This window comes from Pleuronectes platessa, chromosome 13, assembly GCF_947347685.1.
Source record: "Pleuronectes platessa chromosome 13, fPlePla1.1, whole genome shotgun sequence".
Taxonomy (NCBI): Eukaryota; Metazoa; Chordata; class Actinopteri; order Pleuronectiformes; family Pleuronectidae; genus Pleuronectes; species Pleuronectes platessa.
This window is the reverse complement of record NC_070638.1, coordinates 9,192,113-9,216,614: the sequence shown is the minus strand read 5'-3', so window position 1 is coordinate 9,216,614 and position 24,502 is coordinate 9,192,113. Positions and strand designations below refer to the sequence as shown.

The 24,502-nt window shown below is 44.0% G+C and overlaps 1 protein-coding gene across 1 annotated transcript in view; it reads right to left on the bottom strand.

Annotated features, from left to right (window-relative positions):
- Positions 1 to 24,502, bottom strand: part of LOC128455176 (adhesion G protein-coupled receptor L2) — an 87,902-nt gene that overhangs the window by 30,588 nt on the left and 32,812 nt on the right. The window contains exons 3-6 of the mRNA XM_053438852.1: positions 18,171 to 18,384; positions 14,223 to 14,332; positions 9,763 to 10,563; positions 1,137 to 1,436 (exon numbers count right to left, since the gene is read on the bottom strand). Coding sequence (XP_053294827.1) covers positions 1,137 to 1,436; positions 9,763 to 10,563; positions 14,223 to 14,332; positions 18,171 to 18,384 — 1,425 coding nt within the window. The remainder of the gene's footprint in view (positions 1 to 1,136; positions 1,437 to 9,762; positions 10,564 to 14,222; positions 14,333 to 18,170; positions 18,385 to 24,502) is intronic.

Below are 24,502 nucleotides of genomic sequence, written 5' to 3'. Positions count from 1 at the left end.
CTCCCTGCAGAGTATACTAGATTATTCAAGATAGTTAAAAATAGCTAGACACAAAAACAGTTAAAAAAACAAGTTCTCCAGGCTAATAGGATTGAAGACTATAGCCTTGGAACTTTTGGGAAATCTCACATTTCTAGTTTTTGTTCAAAAGAGTTCATTCAACTGTTTGGAAACATATGAGGAAACAGTGTGTGGTTGAGTTGGATTGGATTGCATCACCATATGACCTGGGGCTATTTTATTTAAATCGCTTTATCCACTCCTTGCAGGCCATGTGGGGACCGTATTTTCAAACCCTCAACCCAGAACTTACCACACAATCTTGGGCATACACATGTATAAATGTTGTGCACCTTTCAACACCACGGATGCTATGAACACATCATTGTTGTGTGTATGCCTCCTGGAGCTCGTTGGAGAAGACAGTGGCTGTGTCCAAAATCACCCACTCATTCATTAACCCCTACTGTACTATATAGGGTCTTCTGTGTAGAGCATTATAAAGTGAGCTCATCAGAATAAGACAAAAAAAAAACGCAGCATTTTCTCTGATGGAACTGTCAGACAACAAATTACTTCGGCCGGTTGAAAATCCCACTAAACATTTTAAATGTTTATTTTACACTTAGTATCAATACGTTTTTGTTATAAAAAACGTAAATGTAGATATACTCTTGTTTGTTTTAGTTTGGGCTGTGGTCCTCTGCTCGTATCTACATGTGTACGGCAGGTCGGGCTGCTCCTGCTGCTCTTTCTCTGACCATCAGTCCACCGGGAACGCAATGCATGATGGTATATATGGCTTGGTTAGTGACCTCCGGCTGTAAAGAATTTTACTTGATGCATTATGGGAAACAATTAGTGCATTATGTATGAAAACATTTTAATGAGCATTTGGACACCACTACAAGGTGGGGAACTCACTGAACTGTGATTAGTGAGTGATTTCGGACACAGCCAGTGTCTCTTCGGCTAAAGTATCAAACTAAAACCAAAGCTAAAGCCAATAGTTGGTTAGCTTAGCTTTGCATTCAGTCACATAAATGAGCATACAGTTTAAAATAGTCTGTTGTAAAAAACCACAGATTTAATTTTTTTCATTCCTTTGATACGAGTCAAACCAGATGGTGGCCTACCTCTGGTCCCTTTGGGGCAGGGCCTCTCCACAGTGGTCCCAGTGTGGGTCTGGGGCCAGTCGATGGTTCTCCTCCTGGTCTCCTCGCAGGAGCGCCTGGGAGTTGGCGGCAGCTCTGGAACAGTCGGTTCAGCTGTACTCGAGCCACGGCCGTCCTCAAACGGATCTCTCCCGTCTCTTGGATCTGCCCCTGCCACCGTGGTGTCACCATGGCCCTTAGCGGTGGAGGCAGCGGTGGTGGTGAAAACTGTGCTGGTCTTTGGCATGGACGACGCGAGGGAGAAATCTTCAATGGTCGGCCCTTGAGAGAGAGAAGAATGAGGCTTTTAGAGCTCAAAGTCACACGTGTCCTCGTCTTGAACTCGCGCTCTGTTCTTCGCTGTGGGGAAACTGCAACTGCTTTGACTCCCGTGGCTTGCTATTTGTTACGAGAGTAACTGCTAGTCATAATACCTGGAAAGGAAAAGCTTCATGCTGCTTTCACTTGCAATTTCACCTCTTTTCTGCTCTTTAGCTGTACTAAACCAAGGCAAACCTGCCAAAGCAAGTCTCCATCTGTCTCCCTCTATTCTTAGTTTATTTCAGAAAAGCAGTGGTGCTCGGGCATCCTTCGACAGAGCAGTGACTTCTCCCGCACAGAGCCAGTACCTTGGGCTGATGAAATGTCAACAACGAAGACGAAGCCTTCTTGCATCTTACTTTTTTTCTGCCTAGTTCGTCTCTCTCCCTTTGATAAAGCCGCCGCGCAGAAGGAGAACTGCATCGCCCCGGACAAAAACCATACATCAGCAATACACAACCCCACTGTTTTCAATCCGCTCCGACCCGGCAAAGCAAATCTATGTTTGAATGTGCACAAGCTCATGATCAAGTGCATTTGTGTTTTAGTCATCGCTCAAGAGTGTTCAAGCCTCATACCGCGTGAGTGCAGATGGATGTCTGCTTCGAGAGCACGGCTAGAAGTAGGAAATGAAAGCAGAAATAGGAAATCTATACGTTTTATACAGTATGAATTGCCAATATGAATAAAAGGAAATGTCCACATGGATATACTGGGGCTACTTGTGTCCTGCATGAATGATCTTACATTTTTTACCCACAGCCACCTGATTATATTTGGAGATAAAAGCACCTTCCCACAATGAGGTCTGCCGTTATGAAAGGCACTACAGTGTTGTCCTCAGCTTCCCCGGGCGCTTCTGGGAAAGCGCAATATCATGCTATCTGACACTCCATCATCAAACACATATCTCCATTTCCTCAGAGAGAATGGTGACAAAGTCCACATTTCACATCGCACACTCATCAGTCATTCAGGGAAATCAAGGGTGTTTTTATATTTTTTATCATATTGCAGTGAAACATCTGGGTTTGTTACGAAGCTGATATGTGGTGAAGGGGTCAGGGGGCCTCGGCGGGGGGGAAACGAGGATCCTGTGATGGTCACTGAAGAACCACCCTGCCCTGCAGCTGAATTGTGACAGTTTACTCAGTGACCTTTATCCACTGGCAGGAAGCCCCGGCTAATTACCTACTACTTATTCTGTCATTGTGTTTCTTTCATCTACATTTTCACAGGTTGGCTCGGACAGCGTGGCCGCGAAAGGAACAGCTGACACGTGCGACGTCAGAAAGCCTCGGTTAGCACCCGGTCTAATAACCATCTTCCTCTCCTCACTTGGCTTTGAACATATAGAGTCAATTCAATTTTAAAGAAACAGACAAATAACCCTGCAGGCTACAACAACAGTACAACGTTGCGACTACAAATAGAAGGTTAAAAAATATTCCTGCAAATATATTATGTATTAGAGGTGAATATCTTATATTGACTCTGGGAAAGTGACATGATTCATAGGCTGACTCAGTTGATTCAATATTTGCATATAATGCAATAGGAGAGTGGGTGGAATTGGTTTCCAGATTAATAAACCTCCCTGAGCTAACTTCTGCTTTCCCACCGGCTGATATAAGAACCGAATGTGCTTGCATCACCTGATTAACCTGCTCCTGAGATCACAGTAATCCAGCTCAAGCACCTACACACATTTCCAGCACAAATTGTCATAAATTCATAAATTATCACAAATTCATCATGAAAGTTTAGTTTAGTTCGGATGTTTGCTTTTCTCTCATGGTTCTTTATCCATCGAGGCATATTGAATTGATTTAAATTGGATTTCTATTATAAGGATTCGATCAATTTAGAGAAGGGGTTAAATATATTATATATATATGTATGTGTGGGTATATGTGTTTTTGTTTTGTTTGTAAGAAAGATTATACAAAAAGTTTAGGATGGATCACCACGAACTTGGTGGAATGATGTGTCATCATTAGTTTGTTTGATTTTTTAAATCACTTTTCATTAACATTGTGAATTTTTATCTCCAATGGAATACATCATGGATGTAAATGGAAAAAAAAAAATCATGTTGAGGGTACTGGTATTTATGAGTGTGTACAATTTGGTGCAGTTTGAATTGAACCACTAGATAGGAACCACTGGGCCTTGGTTTTGAAATGGGCTCTTAGTAATTTTCTATACTGAATGTTAAGTTTTTATATAAAAAAGTAAAATAAATCATCTGATGGACTTAAATGATTTTATCTTCATCACTATTTCAACGGGTAAAAATGTAATTGAATTTACCAGAGCGAAGACTGAAAGCAGGAATTCTTTAGATTTTTGTCGAGTATTTACTTGCAAAGTACTCAATTTCCTGCAAAACTGTGAGTTGTGGTTATTATTTTGCACTAGAGAGCATATGTTTTTGCCTCTGTGCTTTTTTGAAGTGGTTGAGTCTTACTCGGAAAATGTCGCCTATCATTGGCTAATTAATGAGATCAATTGATAAGGAAATTAATCAACGCTTGCTGCCCTAATTCCCTTGATCACTCACAAACCCCCAACGGAGAGAAGGGCTTAGAAACACGGAGACAACACGTTGAATTCTAGTTTGTGAGAGAAGCACTGAGATATTTCGCACTTTGGAACAATTGGTCAGTGTGTCTCGCATGTTCACACTTTCAGGCGGAATCGTGGAATTATATGGCGTTAATGAGCAGACACACACACACTCAGATGTCGACTGAGTGATTTCCCCCCCCCCCCCCCCCCCAATCAAAGACAAAATTCAATCTTTGTGCGTGTTTGTAGCCAGCATGTCTCGGGCTCCACATCAGAGCGGGATTGTGACTAACATCAAGAACATCAAATACACGATCAAGCCATGTGCTTGTCAGATGCATCTGTGGGCTTATTTTGATGTCTCTGTACCATGCGCTGCAATTTCCTTTTGATTGCGGGGAGAAAATTCCCCCCTCCAGTGAGAGTGTGTCCTCTGATAGCACTGTGAGAGGGCTGCACCAATTAGCTGCCATTTCTCTCAAGAGGCGGTGAAGTCACTCTTTATGGGCAATCTGACACCGACGGCGTACTGTCGCCATATGCTGAATAATACCTCCTTGTAAATAATGGACGAGTCGGAGATTGAACACTTGACAAACGGCTGTCACAAGAGTCCAAACAGAGCGCGTAAATTAAAACAGAGCTAAAGAGGAACGAAAGCCATTACGGAGGATCGTCAATCAAGACTCGAAGATGAAGCAGGATTAGCTTTTATCACTTTATTGCCCCCCCCGGGGTCAATTAAATATCAGCGAGGACGAGGATAAAAAATATTAAACCATAATCAGATGATAACAAGCTGTGATAGGCTGTTTGGCCTTGTTTTTGTACATTACACAGCTGCACTTTTTGAAAATAATCTCACATTACACATATCTACTTGTCAACACAAACTCCAGGATGGATGGATCATAAGCCACCTAATACCTAATATTAGGGAGGCGTAATGACAGCTGGCAGCCAAATATAAGCTGTTTTAATTGGTTTAAATTTTGCAGATGAATCACTTACAAGGCTAATCCTCCCAGTACAATAACAAATAGTCATATTTAGTTGCAAGGGAAATATGCAGTGCTCGGCTAGAAAGCAGGGCTCCATTTCCACACCATTTGAAATGATGAGGAAAATGACTAAATGCAAGAAGAGTAAGTAAACCATATGGTCGTGTAAGTGTAAGGCGTGCAGCTGGTGTGCTGAGCAGAAAGAATGGAAACGCGAAGAAACACAGACTTCAAAAAGTTCAGAAATATGCCAGTAAAGTTCGCCTGCTTAATCCCTAAGTGTAAAAACATTGATTTGCTGTTTTATGGTGGGTTATGTGGGTCACATGGCTGAAAGATCCGAGCAAGAAGGAAAACAGTGAGAAGCTCATAACACAAGCCGTCTTTGAATAATGAATAAAACCTTTGTCTCCGATGAGGAAAATGCAGTAATTTAATATCTCCTTGAATATGACAACAATAATAATGGGAGAAAAAGACTGAAATCCTCTCTACAAGTCTGGCTCAGGGTCCCACAAGATATAACCTTTTCCATTAAAACCAACTGGCAAGTTTTAGTGGATCTGATTTTGGATTCCGTAAATTGTCGTCATCCCCACAAAAAGTCTTCACCAGGTTAAAGGTGTCGAGCTGTTCAGAAAGAGAAAGACCTTAACACTAACCTGTAATTATCAAAATACCGTATGTACTTGTACTGCTATTTCTGAACTGCATTTATCCCACAGCTGGAGTTACTTTAACTTTACTGCACAATGTAGAAACCTCCATCTTTCTTAGTAACCCATGTCTAATATTGAGCTGTAAATGTTTAATTTTCTTAAAAGAAGTTACAAGAAGTCAGCTGGTTATAGGAAATCTGACATTTTATTTGAATCTACTTGTTTCAACATAGGTTAATAAGGACTTTTACTTTTGTTGGCAGTTAATGTAAATTTTAATGATAATGCTTTTTCCCCCTGAATGTTTCAAATGGGGGGTTTTACTGCAAGTTAATTGTCCTTTTTATACAGCGGACGTGCAAATCTAACAAACAGCACTAACCTTTAATCAGACTAACAGGCAATGCTAATGAGGCTGTATATACAGGGACCTATGCTGTGTGCCGTGCCCATGTGTCTTCATTGGGTCTTTATTCATTGAGTTTAACTCACTTACAAGACCGTCTCCGAGGAGGAGAAGTGAGTGAGAGCTCCAGTTGGTCTTTTTGCCTCTTTACCTAGAGCTAGTGCTGGTAATTAATGACAGGGAAATAAATCCCACAAGACATGAATTTTACATTAGGCTGTTTATCTGCTTCATTGGGAGCACGCAGCTCTGGAAGGTAAAGGCCCACGAGAAGATTTTTGTCTCTTGGTTCTACATAGTTTCCAATCCAACGTGGAGGACTATTTGATCATTATTCCTGCTAAATGAAAAACTCAAGTTCATGTGAAATTGTTTGCAGGCCTCGCCGCTCTACTGACAGTTGCTCAGACAGAAAAAAACCTCTGCCGGACATATCCTGTGTCTGTGGGGGTGGGGGGTAATTTATGAGCCCTGAAACTGAATCCTGTGGAGCAGCCGACGTAGCGCAGTCACAACTAGTCTGAGTCAGAGGGAGGAGGCAAAGCTACACAGACACAAGCATGAAGACAGGAAAATATATGTGCTGACAGAAACACGCTATAAGCGAAAAAGAGCAAAACTCCCTGTCACACACGCCTGTAAAGTCCGCTTAAACAACTTCCTGCCGTAATTCAGCAAGAGGGCCAATTAGGGCTCCTCCGATCTTCTGCTTTGCTTCAGCCTCTATTTCTGTTGCTCCACATCGCGCCTCAGAGGGTGGAACACAGGCTTAGTAAATGATACATCTATAAATGTCCCTCGTTTTGAATGCTAACCTGGAGGCATCGTTCGGGGATATAAAAGCAAACCCAACCGAGCGAGGTGCACTTGCTGGGTTTAGCCACAAAATGGCTGCGCAGAAAAAAAAAAAGAAACCATCAGCTTTGTGATGATAGATAGTGTATGTGCGGAATGCAGGATATGAAATAGCGTTTTATCCTGACATTTCACTCAGGAGTGGAGCCCACTTGTGCTCACTTCTAGATACCAGATTTCTGAAAGTGGCTCAGCCTTTCGGACAAAGCCATTCATTTTATGCCTCTCGTCTTTATGGTCTCAGATCAATTCCACCTCAGACGCAAATTAATTTTCTCCTTTCTCTCCCTGTTAGGTTGAATTGCTCTTGGCAATTACCGACTCTTCTGATTGTTTCTTTTTCTGAATTCATTGGACTGAAATCCATTAATGTCTCTGCACATCACCGAGAATACATTACCTTTGTGCCTCTACGTTTTGCAATTGTGAGCACCTAGGTGTGCTTTGTATCGGCATGCGCCTCTTCTGGAGAGACCTCTGAGGAGGCGGACTCTTTAAATATTGATCATTGCTGTTTTGTGTTCACAATGCATTAGCGGAGCAGAGATGTTTTCTCTAAACGTGTGTGAACTGTCTGGAACAATAAGCGGACAGATCGATGTGGGGAATGCTCTCAGCTAATCACTTCAAGCATGGCCAGAATTAAAGAAAACCCACAGTGTGGCAAACGCTCGACGAGGGTAAGAGAACCGCCCGACAAGCTGCGAAGGTCAATTATGTTCTGCTTTGATCACTTTGCAAAAACTCTCTTAATATAAAACTCCTAATCCTGCTGGCACCCGGCGCCTCTCCGGGATGAGCATTACAACCAAGGTTGATGCCTCTGACAGAAAAGGACACAGACACTTCTCGTGTTACACTAGTTCTACAAAGCAGAGAAATATACTGGGTTTGGTGTTCGAGGTAACTTCACTCTGCGGTCGATGAATCTTAATGGGAACAATTAATTTCCTTTACGCCTCAAGTGCCCCTCAGTTTCAGAGAGGGAGACATTATTTCAGCACCATTAGATTACCCTGCAGAATAGGTTGTTTAATTCAACGCCATATCATGGGCAGCAATAAATCCTAATAGCTACACAGCAAAGAAGTTAAAGGTGTAGGTCTGAAAAAAGCTAATAAAGAAGAACCAATTATTTTCAAGTGTCATTCACAAAAAGGCCGGCGCGGTGCTGCCGCTGGTCGCAGCATCTCGAGACGCCTCCTCTCTCTCTCTCCTTCTTGAACTCCCAGCATTTGAAACTGTTCCAATAAAACACGGTTAATGATCCACGGTGACAAGTTCCGCTGCAGAGATTTATTTCTAAATTGGATCCCAGTAACAAAACAGGGGCAGGAAACAGGTACTTAGAATAAAGAGTAAAATCAACAACTATTATATATTGTGTCTTGTTCCCGTTCCAGCAGCTGCACTGTGCCCATGTGGTATTTATGTTTACCGAGCCATTACAGTAGCTGAGCGAGAGCATATTAAACCCTTCATTGAAAATGCTCTGTGATGGCCACTTCTCCCAGAGCCTCCTTTAAGACATGAGGGTAATTATGATAATTCGGCTGTTAATTACATTTCCATACATCAGGGTGTGAACAGTCGAGCAGGCAGTTTGCATGCACGGAGAACTCATTAGAGTTTGGAGTATTTTTCATATCTGTTCCAACGTGCCCTTAATTGAGGCTTTGCCCGTTCGGTAAAACAGACACAAACTCTGAGCTCCCCTTTGGGGAGAGGAGTTATCACGGTGGGGAGATTCCAGCGAACAACGGGAAAACAAACAGACGTGTTGACAAGAGGCCAGAGTTCAGGAGCACACTGACTCCATTGAGACATCAACACCAAACCCCCCCCCCCCGCCTCAACAGCTCAGGTCAAGAATCAGATTTCCCCCCTGGCAAACCCCCTCCCGAATATTCGGTGGTTAAAAATCATAACCTAATCCGGAGCAGTGCTCAGGGGCAACCCGAGCCTCTGAAATAACGCCAAGTCGGGTCACGCTCCTCGTTTCCCCACTTCGTAAAGGAGACTTAGCGCGGCTCTGTGGGATAAGGTGGCTGCAGTCAGGTAATTAGGCCCATTATCAGCCTGATGGAAGGTCTCTGTCTGATGACACGTATGTCACCTCTCAGCACTACACAGATTAATTTAAGCCCCCTGAACGCCTGACAAGTTTCTTCACTGTAATTGATCTCCTACCTGCCATTCTTCTACCCCAACTCTCCACGCGCCAGACAAGACATCCGCTCTTTAGCCCGGTGGTTTTACAAATATCGCACCTGAATAGGACGGTGATTATCTCCTGATCTATTTCAAAAAATGGCTTCGGCGAGGTTGCCGAGGTAGCCATGGCAACACAACTCGAAATCCCACAGTAAGCATGAGAGGATGACCTCTGTCACACTGGGCACAATACTTCTCAAATGTATTCCCGGCATTAGGGGGAAGTTCGGAAGGGCAGTGTTCATAATGGTTTTTGAATAAGGCCCGAGATTAAAGAATTTGATAGGGTCCAAGATTCCGCTGGAGCGAGTGCCTCTGCTTCCCTCACGGTAATAAAGAAGCAGATTTTTTCCTAGCGCTGCAATGCCACTGGGACTGATCCCTCATTCCAAGGTGAATCTGTAATTTACTGTCTGCAAATGAGCCCTTTCCCCAAGACTAACACAACCCTCTTTCCTTTATCACACCTGAATTGCGACCAGTATTAAAAGGCAGCCATCTGTGACGTCCCACGCTGCAGCCAAACAAGCGGAGAATAACACAAAGACATTGAGCTGATAGAGAAAGGGAGCAGCTCTCACCTTCGGCGGGATCCGGCAGGCTGAAGTCCAGGTCGTAGCGCAGGGTGTAAAAGTTATTCCACACGTACAGCTGGTTGTCCCTGGGGTTGTAATCCACAGCGGTGATGTACTGGTACTGGTTGGGGAAGAGGATGTCGGTGTACTCGCCGTGGCTCAGCTTGGTGTTGTACGTGTAGTCGATTTGGCTCCTGCTCGCCTCGCTCTCGTTCTCCTCGTAGGTCGAGCGCACCACGTGCAGCACGCCGCACACCATGAAGGCGTTGGACGCAGAGCGCTTGTCGTACGCCGTGTCCCACGTGGCCTCGAAGCGGAGCGTGTACGGGTTGAGCTGGCTCACCACGATGCGCCCATTGTTCTGTTCGGTGGCATAGATCACCCACAGGCCCCTCTCGTCTACTGCCAGGTCAATGTCTGTCTTGCCCCCCCAGCGGTAGGGTGAGGTGTCGTGATAGTTGGCGTTGTTCACGATGGCCTCGCCACTTTTGATGCGTGTGCGCAGGTCGAACTTGACGATGTTGCGGGTGCGCTCCTTGTTGAAGAAGATGGCGCCGTCGTACGCTACGAAGCCGGTCCCGTCTACGCGGTGCGGCAGTTTATACGTGGTCGTCTGGCGACCATTCTTGAAGTCCTCCAAAGAGGCGTACTCGATTAGGGTGTCAGTGCGGTACGGCGTCCAGGGCATGAAGAAGACTTTGTCTCCAGCCTGCAGCGGGTCTTTGCACCACGACCCCGCCTGCTGCTCTGCCTCGAACAGGAAGGTGGCGTCGCCCACTCCCTTCAGAGTCCCAGGACAAATGAAAACTAGTGGCAGAAAGAGAGTGAAACAAAATACAATGAGGCCAAAAGTTAAACAAATACTGCACATTTGACACCAGCATTCTTGCTGCTGTACAACTCAAGATCAGGGACTGAGAATTTTGGAGAAATACTTTAACTAGTGCTTGTTTTACTACCGCTAATGCAAATTGGGAAAAAGAAAACAAATGAATGTGTCATAGTGATTATTTCAGAATGATAAACGTGACGTTAAGAGAACTTGCATCTCAAGGGTCTGCTGCTACATCCTAACAGGGACAAAAACAAAATAAAATGACAATCGGAAAAAAAAAATCCTGCAAATGAAAGACACGGGAAATGGGAGAAGAGTTCACAGGTAGTTTTTTTTTTATAATACCAGCATGTCCCTGTCGTATATTGCCACATGAGGAACTGGGAATATGGAGACACTGCACATGCATAATCACATGACTGAGGTCATAAACCAAAATGGTAAGGGAACAGACTTCACATCTTGTGATAAGAGTGAACAACAGGTTGTCAAATGGTGGTGGTGGCAGCAAAGCAGAGGTAAAATGAAAGTGGAGGTTTGGGGAATAGAATCGAACAGTGCTGAAGGATTTTCACTACTTCTGTGGCAAATAAACAAGAGTAACCACTGATGGGTGAGGGAGGCCATGGCAAGGTTCCCATTTTGATGGTTTTAAAATAATTGGTTCTGGATAAAAGAAAGGAACACGGGGGAATTGCTTTCTTTTCAAACTTTTTTTTGTTTTGTTTTGTTTTGTACGTGCCAATCTCACTCAACCATCACTGCTATTTCACATCACGTGCTATATGGGTGCAGCGGAAATTGGGCCAAGCAAACTACAAACTGGGCTAACTAAGAATATAAAAGGTTAATAAGTGCTAAGCAGGAGTCCCTGGAACAAATCAACACCGAACAGTTGGTGTTTTCTTTTGGAGGGGGGGGGGGGAGGCGGAACTACATTCGGTGACCGTGGATGTCATTTGAAATTCCGTTTTGGAATTAATTTGGACTCCATGGGTGCAAACAATCCTCCTATGGGTTTAGGGGGGGGAGACATGGGGGGGACCTTTACTCAACACCACAGAACAAGGAGCTGAAGGAGGGGAGGGGGGGGGGAGGGGGTCCAGACCACTCATTTACCTTTTTGCTCCACTTCTATTTCAGGCATTGGAAAAGAAAGCGAAAAAAAGAGTGCAAAAGGGAGAGAAAGGTTATCATGAGACATCTACCAGGTACAAAGAGAAGAATTAGTCGGAGGAAATGAGCGAGAGGTGAACTGCGGTGCCGCTGAGAGAAGAGGAGCTGGGGGAGAGAGAGCGGTGTTTGTTAGTGAAATGGCCTCTCGTCCTACAGGATACCAAAAAACAGGGAAAGTTATAACTGGAGAAAAGCAAAGTGCCATGCTCCTGAGCGCGTTCAAACCTCTCACTCCTGTGCTCATTAACTGCTGACAGGCTAACACAGTGACCACCCGAAAGCAGAATAAATCCCTCTAAAAAATGCATCTGCTAAATGGAGAGAGAGAGAGAGAGCGAGAGAGAGAGAGAGAGCGAGAGAGAGAGAGAGAGAGAGAGAGAGAGAGAGAGAGAGAGAGAGAGAGAGAGAGAGAAAAGATATCTGAGAGTCCCGGTCATACTTCAATGGATTAAAGTTATTTTTGGCTTGTATTGACTGAGGGTGGAGTTTGTTCAAACTTCATAAACACAAATCCAAACTGGATCCAAACTCGCTCGCCCACACACGAAAAACATGACACGGTGTTAATATTACCGACCGAAACTCGACTTAAATGAGCCAAAGACAGCAACAGCACATTAGATGACTGATGAACAGTCGGACTAATAGGAGTTTTTTTTTTTTAGGCATGTTGAAGCTGCATACACAGGGTGGAGGGAGAGAGAGAGAGAGAGAGAGGGGGGGAATCTGTGATAGATTGGAAGTAAAAAAAACGAGAGCAAAGAGGTTAGTAGGGGGGGGAGGCAGGAGGTGAAAGGGAGGTCTGTTTGAAAGAAGAAAAAGAAAAGATGAATATTTCAGAACATGTTTACAATTCATCAATTTAAATACTAAGTGCTTCAACAGACGGGGATGAAGGTTAGATTTGCACTCATACACTACTCTCCAATTCCCTTTCGAGGCAGAGTAACTCAAATCCGATTCCAGAGACATAGTTTAAACTAACTTCGGCTTTAAACAACTCTACAGTGAATCTAATTAAATCATCTGGAGACGAGAGCCGCTCCACGGCCATCTGCAGAGATTTGGTTAATCTGAGTAAAAGATGCAGAATCATCTCACAGTTAAAGGATTTTAACTCCAATATCCTCTGTAATATGATTCCACACGATATGACTAAATGTGCTGTACTGATCTGAGACCAATTAAGTACTCCCTTCTTCATAATCTCCGTTATTATCTCAGCAAAACACTACAGATCTGTAGTTATTGCAATTAAAACCATTCAGAAAGTAAATTCAACCAAACTACACTGATCCTTTTATCCCAGTCACCCCTGGTCATCACTACACATGCACATAGTTTTGGTTTTTAGAAATATCTGAGACTTCTATCTTTCTTTCACCAAGCAAATACAATAGATGTGGAAGGAATGTTGTTTGAGGTGCTCACAGCAGAGAAAACAAATATTTTTACAGGGATGGTATCTTCAGTTAGTTCCAGAGGAAACTGCTCACAGTGAGGTCTGACTCTGTGGAGTAACACGAGCTCGGTTTTCTGGAGAGAGATTTTGCTGTTGTTTTTTCAAAATGTCATATTTTCTCATGCTGTTAGCACCACGAGCAAAAAATGCACAAACTAGCGCCGTAATGAGGTGGAGGCACATATCTCAGATTGATGGGGAAGGGATGCAGACCTGGCATCCCAGCCTTGTTGGTCCAAATCAAGTACCACATCTGTTTTTCTAATCAAACTCCATCAATGAGTCTTAAGTTGTGTGAAACAAAGACTGAATCAGCTCAACTCTGCACTTTTTAGTGGTCCAGCCTAATTAACATTCACGGCCTGTAGCTACAACCAGAAAAGACATGAAATGTTTATTCAATGTGCATCATTTCATCGTCACAGCAGGTGAACCAACGTTCTTCAACACCACATTTTCCCAGCACCTCATCATTGAACTATTAACTGAATTTAAAGTGGATTAAATATGTAAAATCGGGTCTTTGCTGAATCATAAAAAAAAAAAACACTCCTATTTTCTCTAAGATTCGCAGAGAGCACACTGACAGCCTTTAGAGAAATAACATTAATTAAGTAAAAGAAGATTTGTTAGCCAAGTATTTTGCCAATCGGGAAGCAAAACAGACCTTTAAAGACATTTATCTTTAAGATTAATATATAAACTCCCATGAAGGTTAGATTCCTCACGAGGTAACTGAGAAAACTTGATGCTTTATAATTGGGGTGAATGGATTTAAATGTTACTTTAAATTTCAACATTATTTATAATTAACATTGCTACAGTGTCCTTCCAGACACTCCCCCGAGTTGAAACGTCATCTGTAAAACAAAGTAGGTATACAGTACAGTGTATTTGCAGAGGCGGCAGTTATAGCACATATCCGTCTATTCTACAGACACTTCAATAGCAGACAGTCAGAGTTCAGAGTGTGATTAGGATGGTGATACTTACTATAGGGAACACACTCATACTGGACCTCTAAGTACTTGTAGGTGCCAGGGCATGGATCAGGAAAGACATCAGAGCCAGTGACAACCACACACTGCGTACGGTTGTTGCACCTAGAAAAGATTGACCAGAGATTTCATCATGACTACCCACAGTAAAGGGAGCTCTACAAAGACAACATTAACAACACAGGGCGGGGGGGAAAGTTCATCGCTGTGGCCGGGGCCTGTCACATATGCATTCTAGTCTAAACCTTGGTAAACAGAAAGAGGAATGAAAACATTAAGGCAGAGTAGATGGATGTGAATGGGAATGATAACAAATAACCAAGGTGAGAGAGCAGCTAAAGGCATGTTGGGCATTAGCGATGGTATTTCCTTTAACAGCGTCCTTGTGCCGCTATTGAAAGGGAAGACATTCATTAAAACACACACGACAGGTGGCGGTGACGTGCAGTGGACTGGAATGAGTGAACTCCGCTGAATCGGAGCGGCTCCGCTGCGTTTGTGCGACAAAAGCGGCGTGAATGTGTTGTTTCAATGAAGTTATTCGTCTTTTCCAGTTTTAAATGTTTTCCCTCTTTAGCGGTCTAATAGGTGAACTGGAAAGTCAGAGCGTGTGTGTGTGTGTTTGCGGATGTTTCAGGGTGCTAAAAAAAGTTCAAGTAAAGAGGGAGATGGGGGGGGGGGGGAACAGCAGAGGACTGAGTTTCTGTAAATACTGTATAGGGTGAAATTGGCTTCGCTTCAATCAAGCTCTCTCGAGGCCGAGGGATTGAGGATAGAGTCGGCAGAAGCAGAGGCAAACAAGGAGAAAACGGGCACCAAAATAGGACATTCAACAATTTGCAAGCTTGAGATAAATATTTCAGAAGGTCAGTAGCAGTCATGCAAGTTGGACATACATTTTAACATCGGACATGACATTCAAAGAAACATTAGTAATTTAAGAGGCTTTCTGTGGCTGCAAAATGGGTTCGTGCCTCACAACAACAACACAAAACCTCGTCCGCGTACTTTACACCACGCAGGGTTTTTTTTAAGGTAAAGGATAAAAAGGGAAATGTGTGTACATTAGCCACATTCAAAATCCTGCTTTGCATTTTAGTGAGAAAAACCCATCCTTCGCAACTAATGGATTATTTCCCATTAAATATGAATAAAAAAGGTGCAGAGTGCATTATGAAGTTAACAAATAGCATTAGCATCATCAGTGATGGTTTAAGCATCACTGACAATAGTGTGCCGGCTGCACTTAAGAGACTCTCTGTTATGGCTTCACTACAGGCAGAGCCGCTGCGAGGGAGGAAGGCCACTGCATGACAATGTGAACCGGCTGACACCAGATGATGGCATCGCTTTAAATGCACGGTGAGAGATATGTGCCATTTTATTATTTTATTGAATATTTTTAGAGTTTATTCGTCTGACGGACACTAGTCCCCAGTTATGGAAAGCACATCTACTCAAGAACTGTACTCATGAATAATTTTGCGATACCTGTCGCTCACTTAAATATTTCATTTCATCCCAGTTTGTGCTTCTACTCACGTCATTCCTGACGAAAACAATGTTCTCTGCCCCCCCCCCACCCCATCTCCCTGACGGCTAAAGTTACATTTCACATACAAGCTATGATTATACCATTTTATGTCATGGATTTAAGTGCCCAAGTGTATTTGCTTCACACCTCACATCACACTCACTGACAATAATCCAATAATGAATTGCAAAGAATAATATAATTTGAAGGGGTAGCATTCGTTTCAGTAAACCATAGCACAGTAACTTTATTTACTTCAGTAAAACTGTGAAAAGCTTATTTTGACTTAGCATTTCTTTTAACTTAAACCTGAATGAACTCCAACCAAAACAAGCAGCTCAAAGACGCTAGAACATTTAAAAAATCTGCAAGAGTTTGGAGTTAGTTTTCTGTGGGAAGTGTCTCTTCTGATCACACCACCTCTTTTGATCTGTGGTAAATATAAAAGGATCTAAATACTCCACAGACTCCGACACTGGCTTTCTAAGTTGTAACGATTCACTCTGGCGTTTATTCTCCAGTAATTTTTCATGTACTCCTGCCTTGGAGTAAAGTGAAGTTTCGTTGCAAAGCGCTTTTACACTTTAGCACAATCTCAAGGTGCTGAAGTGTCAGGTTCCTTCTCTTTTTCTGTCTAAAAACTGCAACAGTATTCTGCTAGTTTCACTGGGTCAGGGGACGGGTTGCCAATCGCAATAAGGCGATGCAAGTGAGCAAAGCAATCTTCTCTGGAGCGTTCTGCGAGTGAATAGTTTTGCGTTCCGACACAAAACATCGAGGCTAGCAGAGAGAGAGAGAGAGAGAGGTCAGACATAGATTCCATTTACAGTCCATGTCTGAGGGCGAGAGACCAGCTGAATACTAAACAGGACCAGTGACTTCAGTCCCTCACATGTATTTTTAATCCAGCCACGTTTATTGTCAACAACCAAATGTTTGACTTGACAAAACACTTTGATGTCGACATTGTCGAAAATCAAAAAGCTTGATTCCACCTGGTTGTTTTTGATGTGGAGAAACTGGCGGCTGATTAATATATTTAAATATTTCCAAACCAACAAAGCTGCCACTGTGTGCGGCTGACCCCCCACTGTGCCTATCTCCCCCAATCCTGGTTAATATGTTTGTTTACTGTATCTCCCTGCAGTACTTTTGAATTTTGTCGATCTCCACGCTGTCGGCAGGGCATTGTGGTGCACTTTAAATAAACCCCTTGTTTTAGTTGACTTCAGCCTGAAGGAAGAGTGACTGGGGTCTCCCCCGAAAACTTTGTGACTGCTCTGACATCCCCGGTTATCACATCAACCCTCATTACGGTGAGGAATCGGCTTCCTCTGATCTGACTCATTAGAATAATTCCAATGATTAAGGGCTTGTGCTGCAGCTCGTGGTGCAGAGTCTTCTCAAAGCTTGTTTCGCTCGCACACTGCCTCCAGGGAATCTTCTGTGGAGATAAGTTTGAAGTGCGGCTCCAGCGAGTGAGAGTCAAGACTCGTCAACAGCAGGTTGCAGTGAAACTGAAGGACATGGGCACAGTCAGCGGCGCGCTGCTGTTATGAGTGTACTGGGACCGGGCTGTGAATTTAGAGGATCTTGTTTCTTCGTGAGCTACTCGGTGGTGCTGCACCTCATCATGGGACTAAAGAAGTGAATCAAGGAGGGAAAACCCCCACAGGAGTATGATGGTGGGTGATGATGCTCGGAAGTTAGCTGAAAGGGGTCGGGGCTATGTTAGGACAGAGCAGTGCATTAGAAGATGAACTGCAGTGGTTACTATTCATGAATAGTTCATCCAGTGCCCTTCAAACACACGCACACACACACACAGACACAAACACACACACCTCAAGGGGCATGCAGCAGTCGAGCTGAAGTGTTGCTGTGCTGTCGTTTGACAGCGAGGCAGCATCCTGTGAGATGGTAACCGGCATAAAAGGCACGATGATGGGCACTGCTCACTACCTGAGGCAAAGCCACTTCAATTGCGGTACAAGTGTTTGAACAAAGTAAGCCCAATATTCCATATAGGGAATTAAGAGGGTGTCTATGTGACTCCCGTCTCCGAGCTACGCTGATTATGACTCAAACAGCAGCAACAACGCGCAGCTGGTGTGAAGAGCTCTGCCACAAGGACGTCAATTCCTGCCTGTCAAGGATTAATCTGTGGCCTAGTTTTCTGAATTTCAAAATGCCACCTACATAATCTAGTCAATGAAAGAAAAACGTGAAAAAGTGGCGAGTTGTTGATTGATTGTCCGGCGTGTGGGCGGACACAAGGGCAGGCCGATGGTTTCTACATTTCTCTTTGTTTGCAGAAATGTTGGTCGCAGAGGGAAAGCAAACACACATCTGCTCCTCCTGGTCATGTTTTTTAAATAAGTTCCCTCCCCTCCCCTGCGTGTTTTTTACCTTTGCGATATAATCTTGTAGGCATCGGGGAGGTAGCAGTTGACGTTCTCCATCTGGAACGGGTCGGCGTCACAGATCTTGTCGTCGGTGCGGCCGTAGTTGGCCGTCTCGATCATGATGACGTCACTCCCCGGGCAGCGGAGGTCGATTGCATATCCTTCACACGAGAGCTCTCTCCTGACCAGCCCGAAAGGCAAGGCTGCACGGCTGAACCCTGACGTACACAAGAGACGGAGAGAAAAATCTTTAGGCACATAAATAAAAAAAGGAAATGAATCGGTTTGAAGGATCACTGCTTCGAGACAATAAGGCCACACATCGTGCAGTAAAAAAATCCACTGGCAAAAAGTAAATAGGCAGCAGCAGTCCAATGTTTACCACAGTTTTAAACAGACGGGCCATTACACGCGATACAGGAATGGGGAAAGACGAAACAATTCAACTCTCCATCTCTCTGTGGTCTTGGATGTTGGCTAAGACATCAAATCGGAAGTCACTGGAGACCAGTGGTAACCTCCTAAATTCTTGAGCAAATATAAAAAGCCACAGAGCACCAGGAAGGCCTCCACCTAGAGAACATCCACGGAGGGTCCAAACCTAGTTGGACCGAGAAAAGTTTGTTCAGACGTGCCCTTCGCTTCTTCTTGCTTCACTCGCTCTGGAAAGTAAGAGAGAGAGAAAAAAAAGAATCCTGGCAGAACGGAGTGTAATATAATCTATTTTACAGTGTCGGCGATCGAAGAGGGGACAGTCTGGAGTCCACACGGGAAAAATCTATACACGGGGCGCAGCAGATGGGAGTGCAGCCAAATAGCTCCTCTTTGGGGGGGAAATTACTTATTTCACACAAATCTGACCCCTAAGCAATAAAATGTCTTGTCACAGATGGATGTGGAGATTTCGGGGGGAGTGAGAAAAATGTCATTAAAAAATCCCAAAAGAGTGATGGAAGGAGAAATCCATTATCTGAGGTTAAAGTGATCTAAAAGTTAAAGAAAGGAGCAGTGGAAAAATCGCAGAAAACAATTAGTGAAAAGTACAACATGCAAACGTGTTCCATTTGAGAAGTGCAAGCAGAGCACGGCATGAACCGCCAATAATCGCCATTGTTAGGAGCAATCGCGGTTCCCTGAGGGGGCAGCAACCGTTTGTATTTGCTGCACTGCTCTCTCCTAATTAGCCCTCCTTTCAGCCGGTTACCTTTCCCCGGCTCCCATTGGCTCCCGAGCATTGTCATGTTCGAAACACTTACCACCCCGGGTTCACTTTGCCCCCTCACTCTAATTATGCTCACACTTTTGACAGCCGGGGGCCTTACGCAATTAGCATTGTTTGAGCCGCTCGGAGCTGAAGTGATTCGGACTTGAAATTCGTACCCTGAATCCCCCCCCCCCCCCCCCCCCCCCCGACCCACATGGCTGTGCCTGGCCCACTTGTAATGATACTGTGTGTCAGTCTGCACGTCACACGCAGGAGACACAGACATCTGTGAAATACAATGTTGAAGTCATCGCATATTAGGAGAAGCTTCTGCACACACTAGTCCTGGTGGCAGGGTAACAAAATATGAAACTAATGGTATAAATTCCCTGGCACTCGGCCACAGGACATTTCATTATAATACCATGATCTATCTAATGGCCAGTAGATTCTGCTTAGCCGGACTGTTTATCACCTCATTAGGAGACGTCGGTGTAGCCGCGCCATAAGTGGGGGGCTGTGGGGTCACTCCATCTATTCCAATAACCCGTACAATTACCCGCACCTTTCAGAAAACCTGTCCGGGGTGGCGGATGATAAAACACAGAGTGAAGTCTCCGGCTTTACCGCGAAGACTAATGATTGTTCCGCCTGCCGTTCCTCATGGAGGGAGTGACGGGTTTATCACGGCAGCAACAGAGAGCAGACAGAAAGAATGCATTTCATGGAGTTTTTAGTTTTTTTTTATTTCTGAGCAGAGAGACCGTCGTTCGGCTAAAACACCCTCACAGACACAGACACACACACAGACACAGACACACACGCCATCTGCCTCCATAACCTTCTTTCTCTGGCTGTCCACTACCGACTCGGCCCATCTATCAGCTCGCTATGGCATGATGGCATGCTGCTGTCAACACAGACCAAGCGATTGATTAGGACTGTGCCTCGCTGGCCTCCTCCTCCCTCGCCTGCATAGATCTCTCCGGTCATAGGCTAACACTACATCAATTAGGGGGAGTATCTGGACTGTACTGGCGGCCTTAAGAACAAATTGCCTCTTCTCCAAACTGCATATAGTCTCCGTCTCATTAATGACTGTCTTGTCAGCTTGTAATCGTGCAAGTGATGACAAATCTGTCGAGAAATTTCAAATATATATATATATATATATATATATATACACACATGGGAGTTTTTCATGCCATGCAGGGGAAAGAGGAGGGGAGCTGAATTCAAGGGAATGTACTCTTTGTCGGCTTTACTGGTTATTGCTTGAGATCTTCGGATTGAGGCGCAGCTATGGAGGAAATACCTTGCGACAACAAAAGGTTTCTGGATGTAGGTGCTGATTTTCTGGGTTTAGACAAGTTTTGCGAGAGATCTCGGGAAAATAGGGGATGATTGTTTGTGTGCACAAGTGTCAGTGTCTTAAGGAAGTATGAAAAGCTTTTCATCTGACGTTCTGTGAGATGTGCTTTGTTTGACTGCTCAACTTTGCAGCAGTTGAATACTGCGACAGAAAGGCACCAGCTGCAGGGAAAACAGTGTCAAGAAAACTGGAGGAAGGAAAAATAGGCCCCAACAAGATGCCTGTGTGTGTGTATATGTATTCAAGAAAGAAAGAAAATGAGCTGCTCTCTCCGTGTCTGTGCCTCAGATTAACATGAAATTACACGATCCGTCAGGGAATTGAATAATGCGTTATTGAGAGCATTTACTCAAAATTGCCATGGTAACCACTTGGACTAAGTCATAATTGGCTGTGATCCCTATTCCTGGCCTTGTTGACACGGAGCCTTATCATGTATTCTGGTCAGTGAGTGACTGCGAGGGAAAGTAGCTTTTCAGATTCCTCCCCCTGACCTGCCTGCTAAGCCGTCTATTGAGCTCAAGAGAGCAAAGCAAAGGCCAGGACCACTTCTCAATATGTTGCATTCTGGGAGTTTTTCCCTTCTTCTACCGTTGGCAGCCTTTAATTCACTCCCAGCCACCACACCCCCGCCCCTCCAATCCCTCATCGTGCATATTTTGTTTTCTATCAACACCCTCGAAATTGGAAAGTGACACTGTGGCTCAGATGGACCAATCTGAAAACATCCAGAGTTACACTTGGTGCCTTTTCAAAACCCTGGAGATGAAACCAAAAGAATAATAGAGTTCTTTTTGTTTTTGTGGTGAGATATTTCTAATTGTGTGGCTGTGCCGGACCGGTACACATAGATTCGGGTTAATCTCTGCCGGTCTGCGTCCTAATCAACCTTTAACCCTTAAAATGTAAAGGGGGGGTGGGGGGGGGAGTGGAGGAATGTTTGATCAGTGTTTAAAAGAAAAAAAACTGGGCCACTTTTGGAGGGTAGACAGAGTGAAGAGGGCTGGAACAGACAGAGAGCCAAGGCGTTGGTTGACGCTTGTCATCCTCCATTAAGGTTCCTTTGATTGGCCTTTGTGGTTCTGGAAACGGCAAACAGCTGCATGCAAATGGCCCTGTTTGCCCAGGGCTGGCCCCCATTGTTCTGGGCTTGCAGGGTCTGACAGGGACGCTTTCTCTGCAGCATAAAGGAGGGTGTAGCCTTTAGTCAAATAAGAGTGCCCCCACCGTGGTCACAGCAGGAGTACTTCAAGATTGTTTGTCTTTTTGTGTTGTTTTATTCCTTATATTACTGGTAGCCAACATCTTTGGAAGAAAGACAAGATCTTAGAGTCAAGCTTTTCCTCCAACAGCAGGGGATGCTTCCATAATCCAATATCCGGACTGACAGAGAGGCCATATAGGATGTTTTGCTCGGGTGGAGTAAAGATTTTCAATGGGAATTTATGAAGTGGAAAAAAAAATATTAAAAAATGAAAAAAACATATGTAATACCCAATCTAGGGAACAGCTTCATAATTGTTGGGCCTCTCTCTTTTCCCCCAGTCTCTTTGTTCTTTACTGCAGTATTTCTAATCTGTTCCATGACACACTTGGATTGCCGGCCAAAGGAACAAACAATTTCAAGAGACCATGCGGTAAAGTTTTCATGTGGAAAATAAGACAAAAGGACTCTTTAAATGTCTACGCACATATTTCTAAAATGACGGACTGGACTGGACTAATTCACAGCACACACACACACACACACACACTTCACAGCTCCACATCCCTACATTTGCAAGGGAGTTCAGTGCTGCAGCCGAAAGAACGTGCGACACGTGCGCTACCTGACTGCCCATCAGATGTGAGACACACAGGAGGCAAGGTGGGAGATGAGAAAAGGAGATTTGGGATTCACAAAATAACACCTTCTATTCAAACACAGACAACACCCCGAAGCTCCTCACTATACCACAACGGCTCCTGTTTCATATCAACCGCTGGAGCGCGGCCGAAAGACTGAAAAAAATAATCTACTTGGACATATGGCACCGTTTCCCCGTGACACTTTAGTCCCAGCTCTGGTCTACCTTGCTGGGAAGTGTTTCTAAAGACAGTGTCAGACATAACCACAAACCCCGGGGCTACACCCGCCTTTCCCAGACAGCTGCTATCAGAGACTCTTGATTCCGATAGAAGGATGCTAAAATAGAAACTGGCAATACAGGGCCGAGTCCATTTGTGGTTAGACAAAGCGCTCTAAGTCGTATCCGTTTCCTTCTTTCTGGTGATGTATGAATTCAGTGTTGCCACCTCGAATTCCAAATCCATCATTTGTATTCACGGCTGAGGACTGTTCTGTACTTCACCTCCTGTTTATTTCATTTATTAAAAAATAAAAACACAGGGGGAGGAGGGAACCACATGTGACATGTTGAAGCATGTCTCGTTGAACGGGTTTAAGGGGAAACATTCGTCATTTTGCAGAGACTGAGTGAGATCGGCCCTGTCGCTGCCTCTTAACTCCTCAGGTGGGTCCATGGAGAGGAAGCCAGATCCTATCACGCCAGATGCAGGCATGTAATGTTTTCTCTTTTTGTGAAGCAGCATGAATTTAAAAGGGAAAATAAAAACATTTCCCACCTTATTCGCATAATTGCAGTTCCTCTAAAAACCCTCCCCTCAACAGTAAGTGGTTGCATTTAGTAGAGCTATAGTAGTTCTCTCTAATAAATGCAACAACTGGCATTTTAAGAGTTATTTTTAGGGAAGTGGTGTCTTTTTTTGTTGTTTTTACTCAGGAGCAAAGGTTTAAAGAATTTAAAATTTTAATGTGGGCATATTAGCTCCAAAGGTCAACAGTTGGTGAGGATGTTGGACTTTTTGACATTAAGCCTCAGCCTTTTCGCATTAAATTGAATATGCAGCCTTCATGGGAATATTAAATATCACACCATCTCATGAATCTTTAGCAACAGTATTAGCTCACAGTAGTAACACCATTTATTTTCCCCAAAATCCACAGTTGTTGTCAGGGGTATGAGAAGATTTGACATGAGGTAAATCTGCCACCTTTATCCCTGTAAACTGCAAACTGTATGTCACTAACAACAAAGGATTTTGGGGTTACCATGCCACTCTCCTGCTAAACGACAAGGTTTTGAAAATACTAATGTAAGATCAACATTTATTTGGAAAGTTTGAAGATATTTATTTGCCCTGATTGTTTAGCAGGAGTCTTGTTTCCTCGAATCGCTACAACAGATCTGGCGTGTTCAAGGTTAGCATGACCTGTTAGCTACGATTATGAGACAAAGGATTGGAAATTGGTGGAAAACTCCCTGAGTTTGCTGCAAACACGACCTTCAATGAAGTGCAGTGAAATATTAGAAATGCACAGACCGTCCTGTTTTGCTGCTGCTACAAAAAAAATCACAGTCTGAAGTCGCACAATGCTCACAAATATCACAATTTAGACATAACTGCTGCACGGTCAACACAGTGGTTCATTTTAACTCCATCCAAAACACCCGCTCAGCTGCACGAGACTGTAGATGAAGAATTTCTCCCATGGGAGGAAGAACCAAAGGGAAAAAAGAAAACAGACAGTGGAGGCTGTAATGACTGGGGCTTAATTCGACCACAGGAATCAAGGTTTTATCCTGAGTTGGTTGGATGATCCTTGACCCTTGAGCGCGCACTTCAAAGAAAGCCAGCACGGGGAGAGAGGGGCATCATTATATTACTGATACGTATAATCCTCTGGATGTAAAGGCGG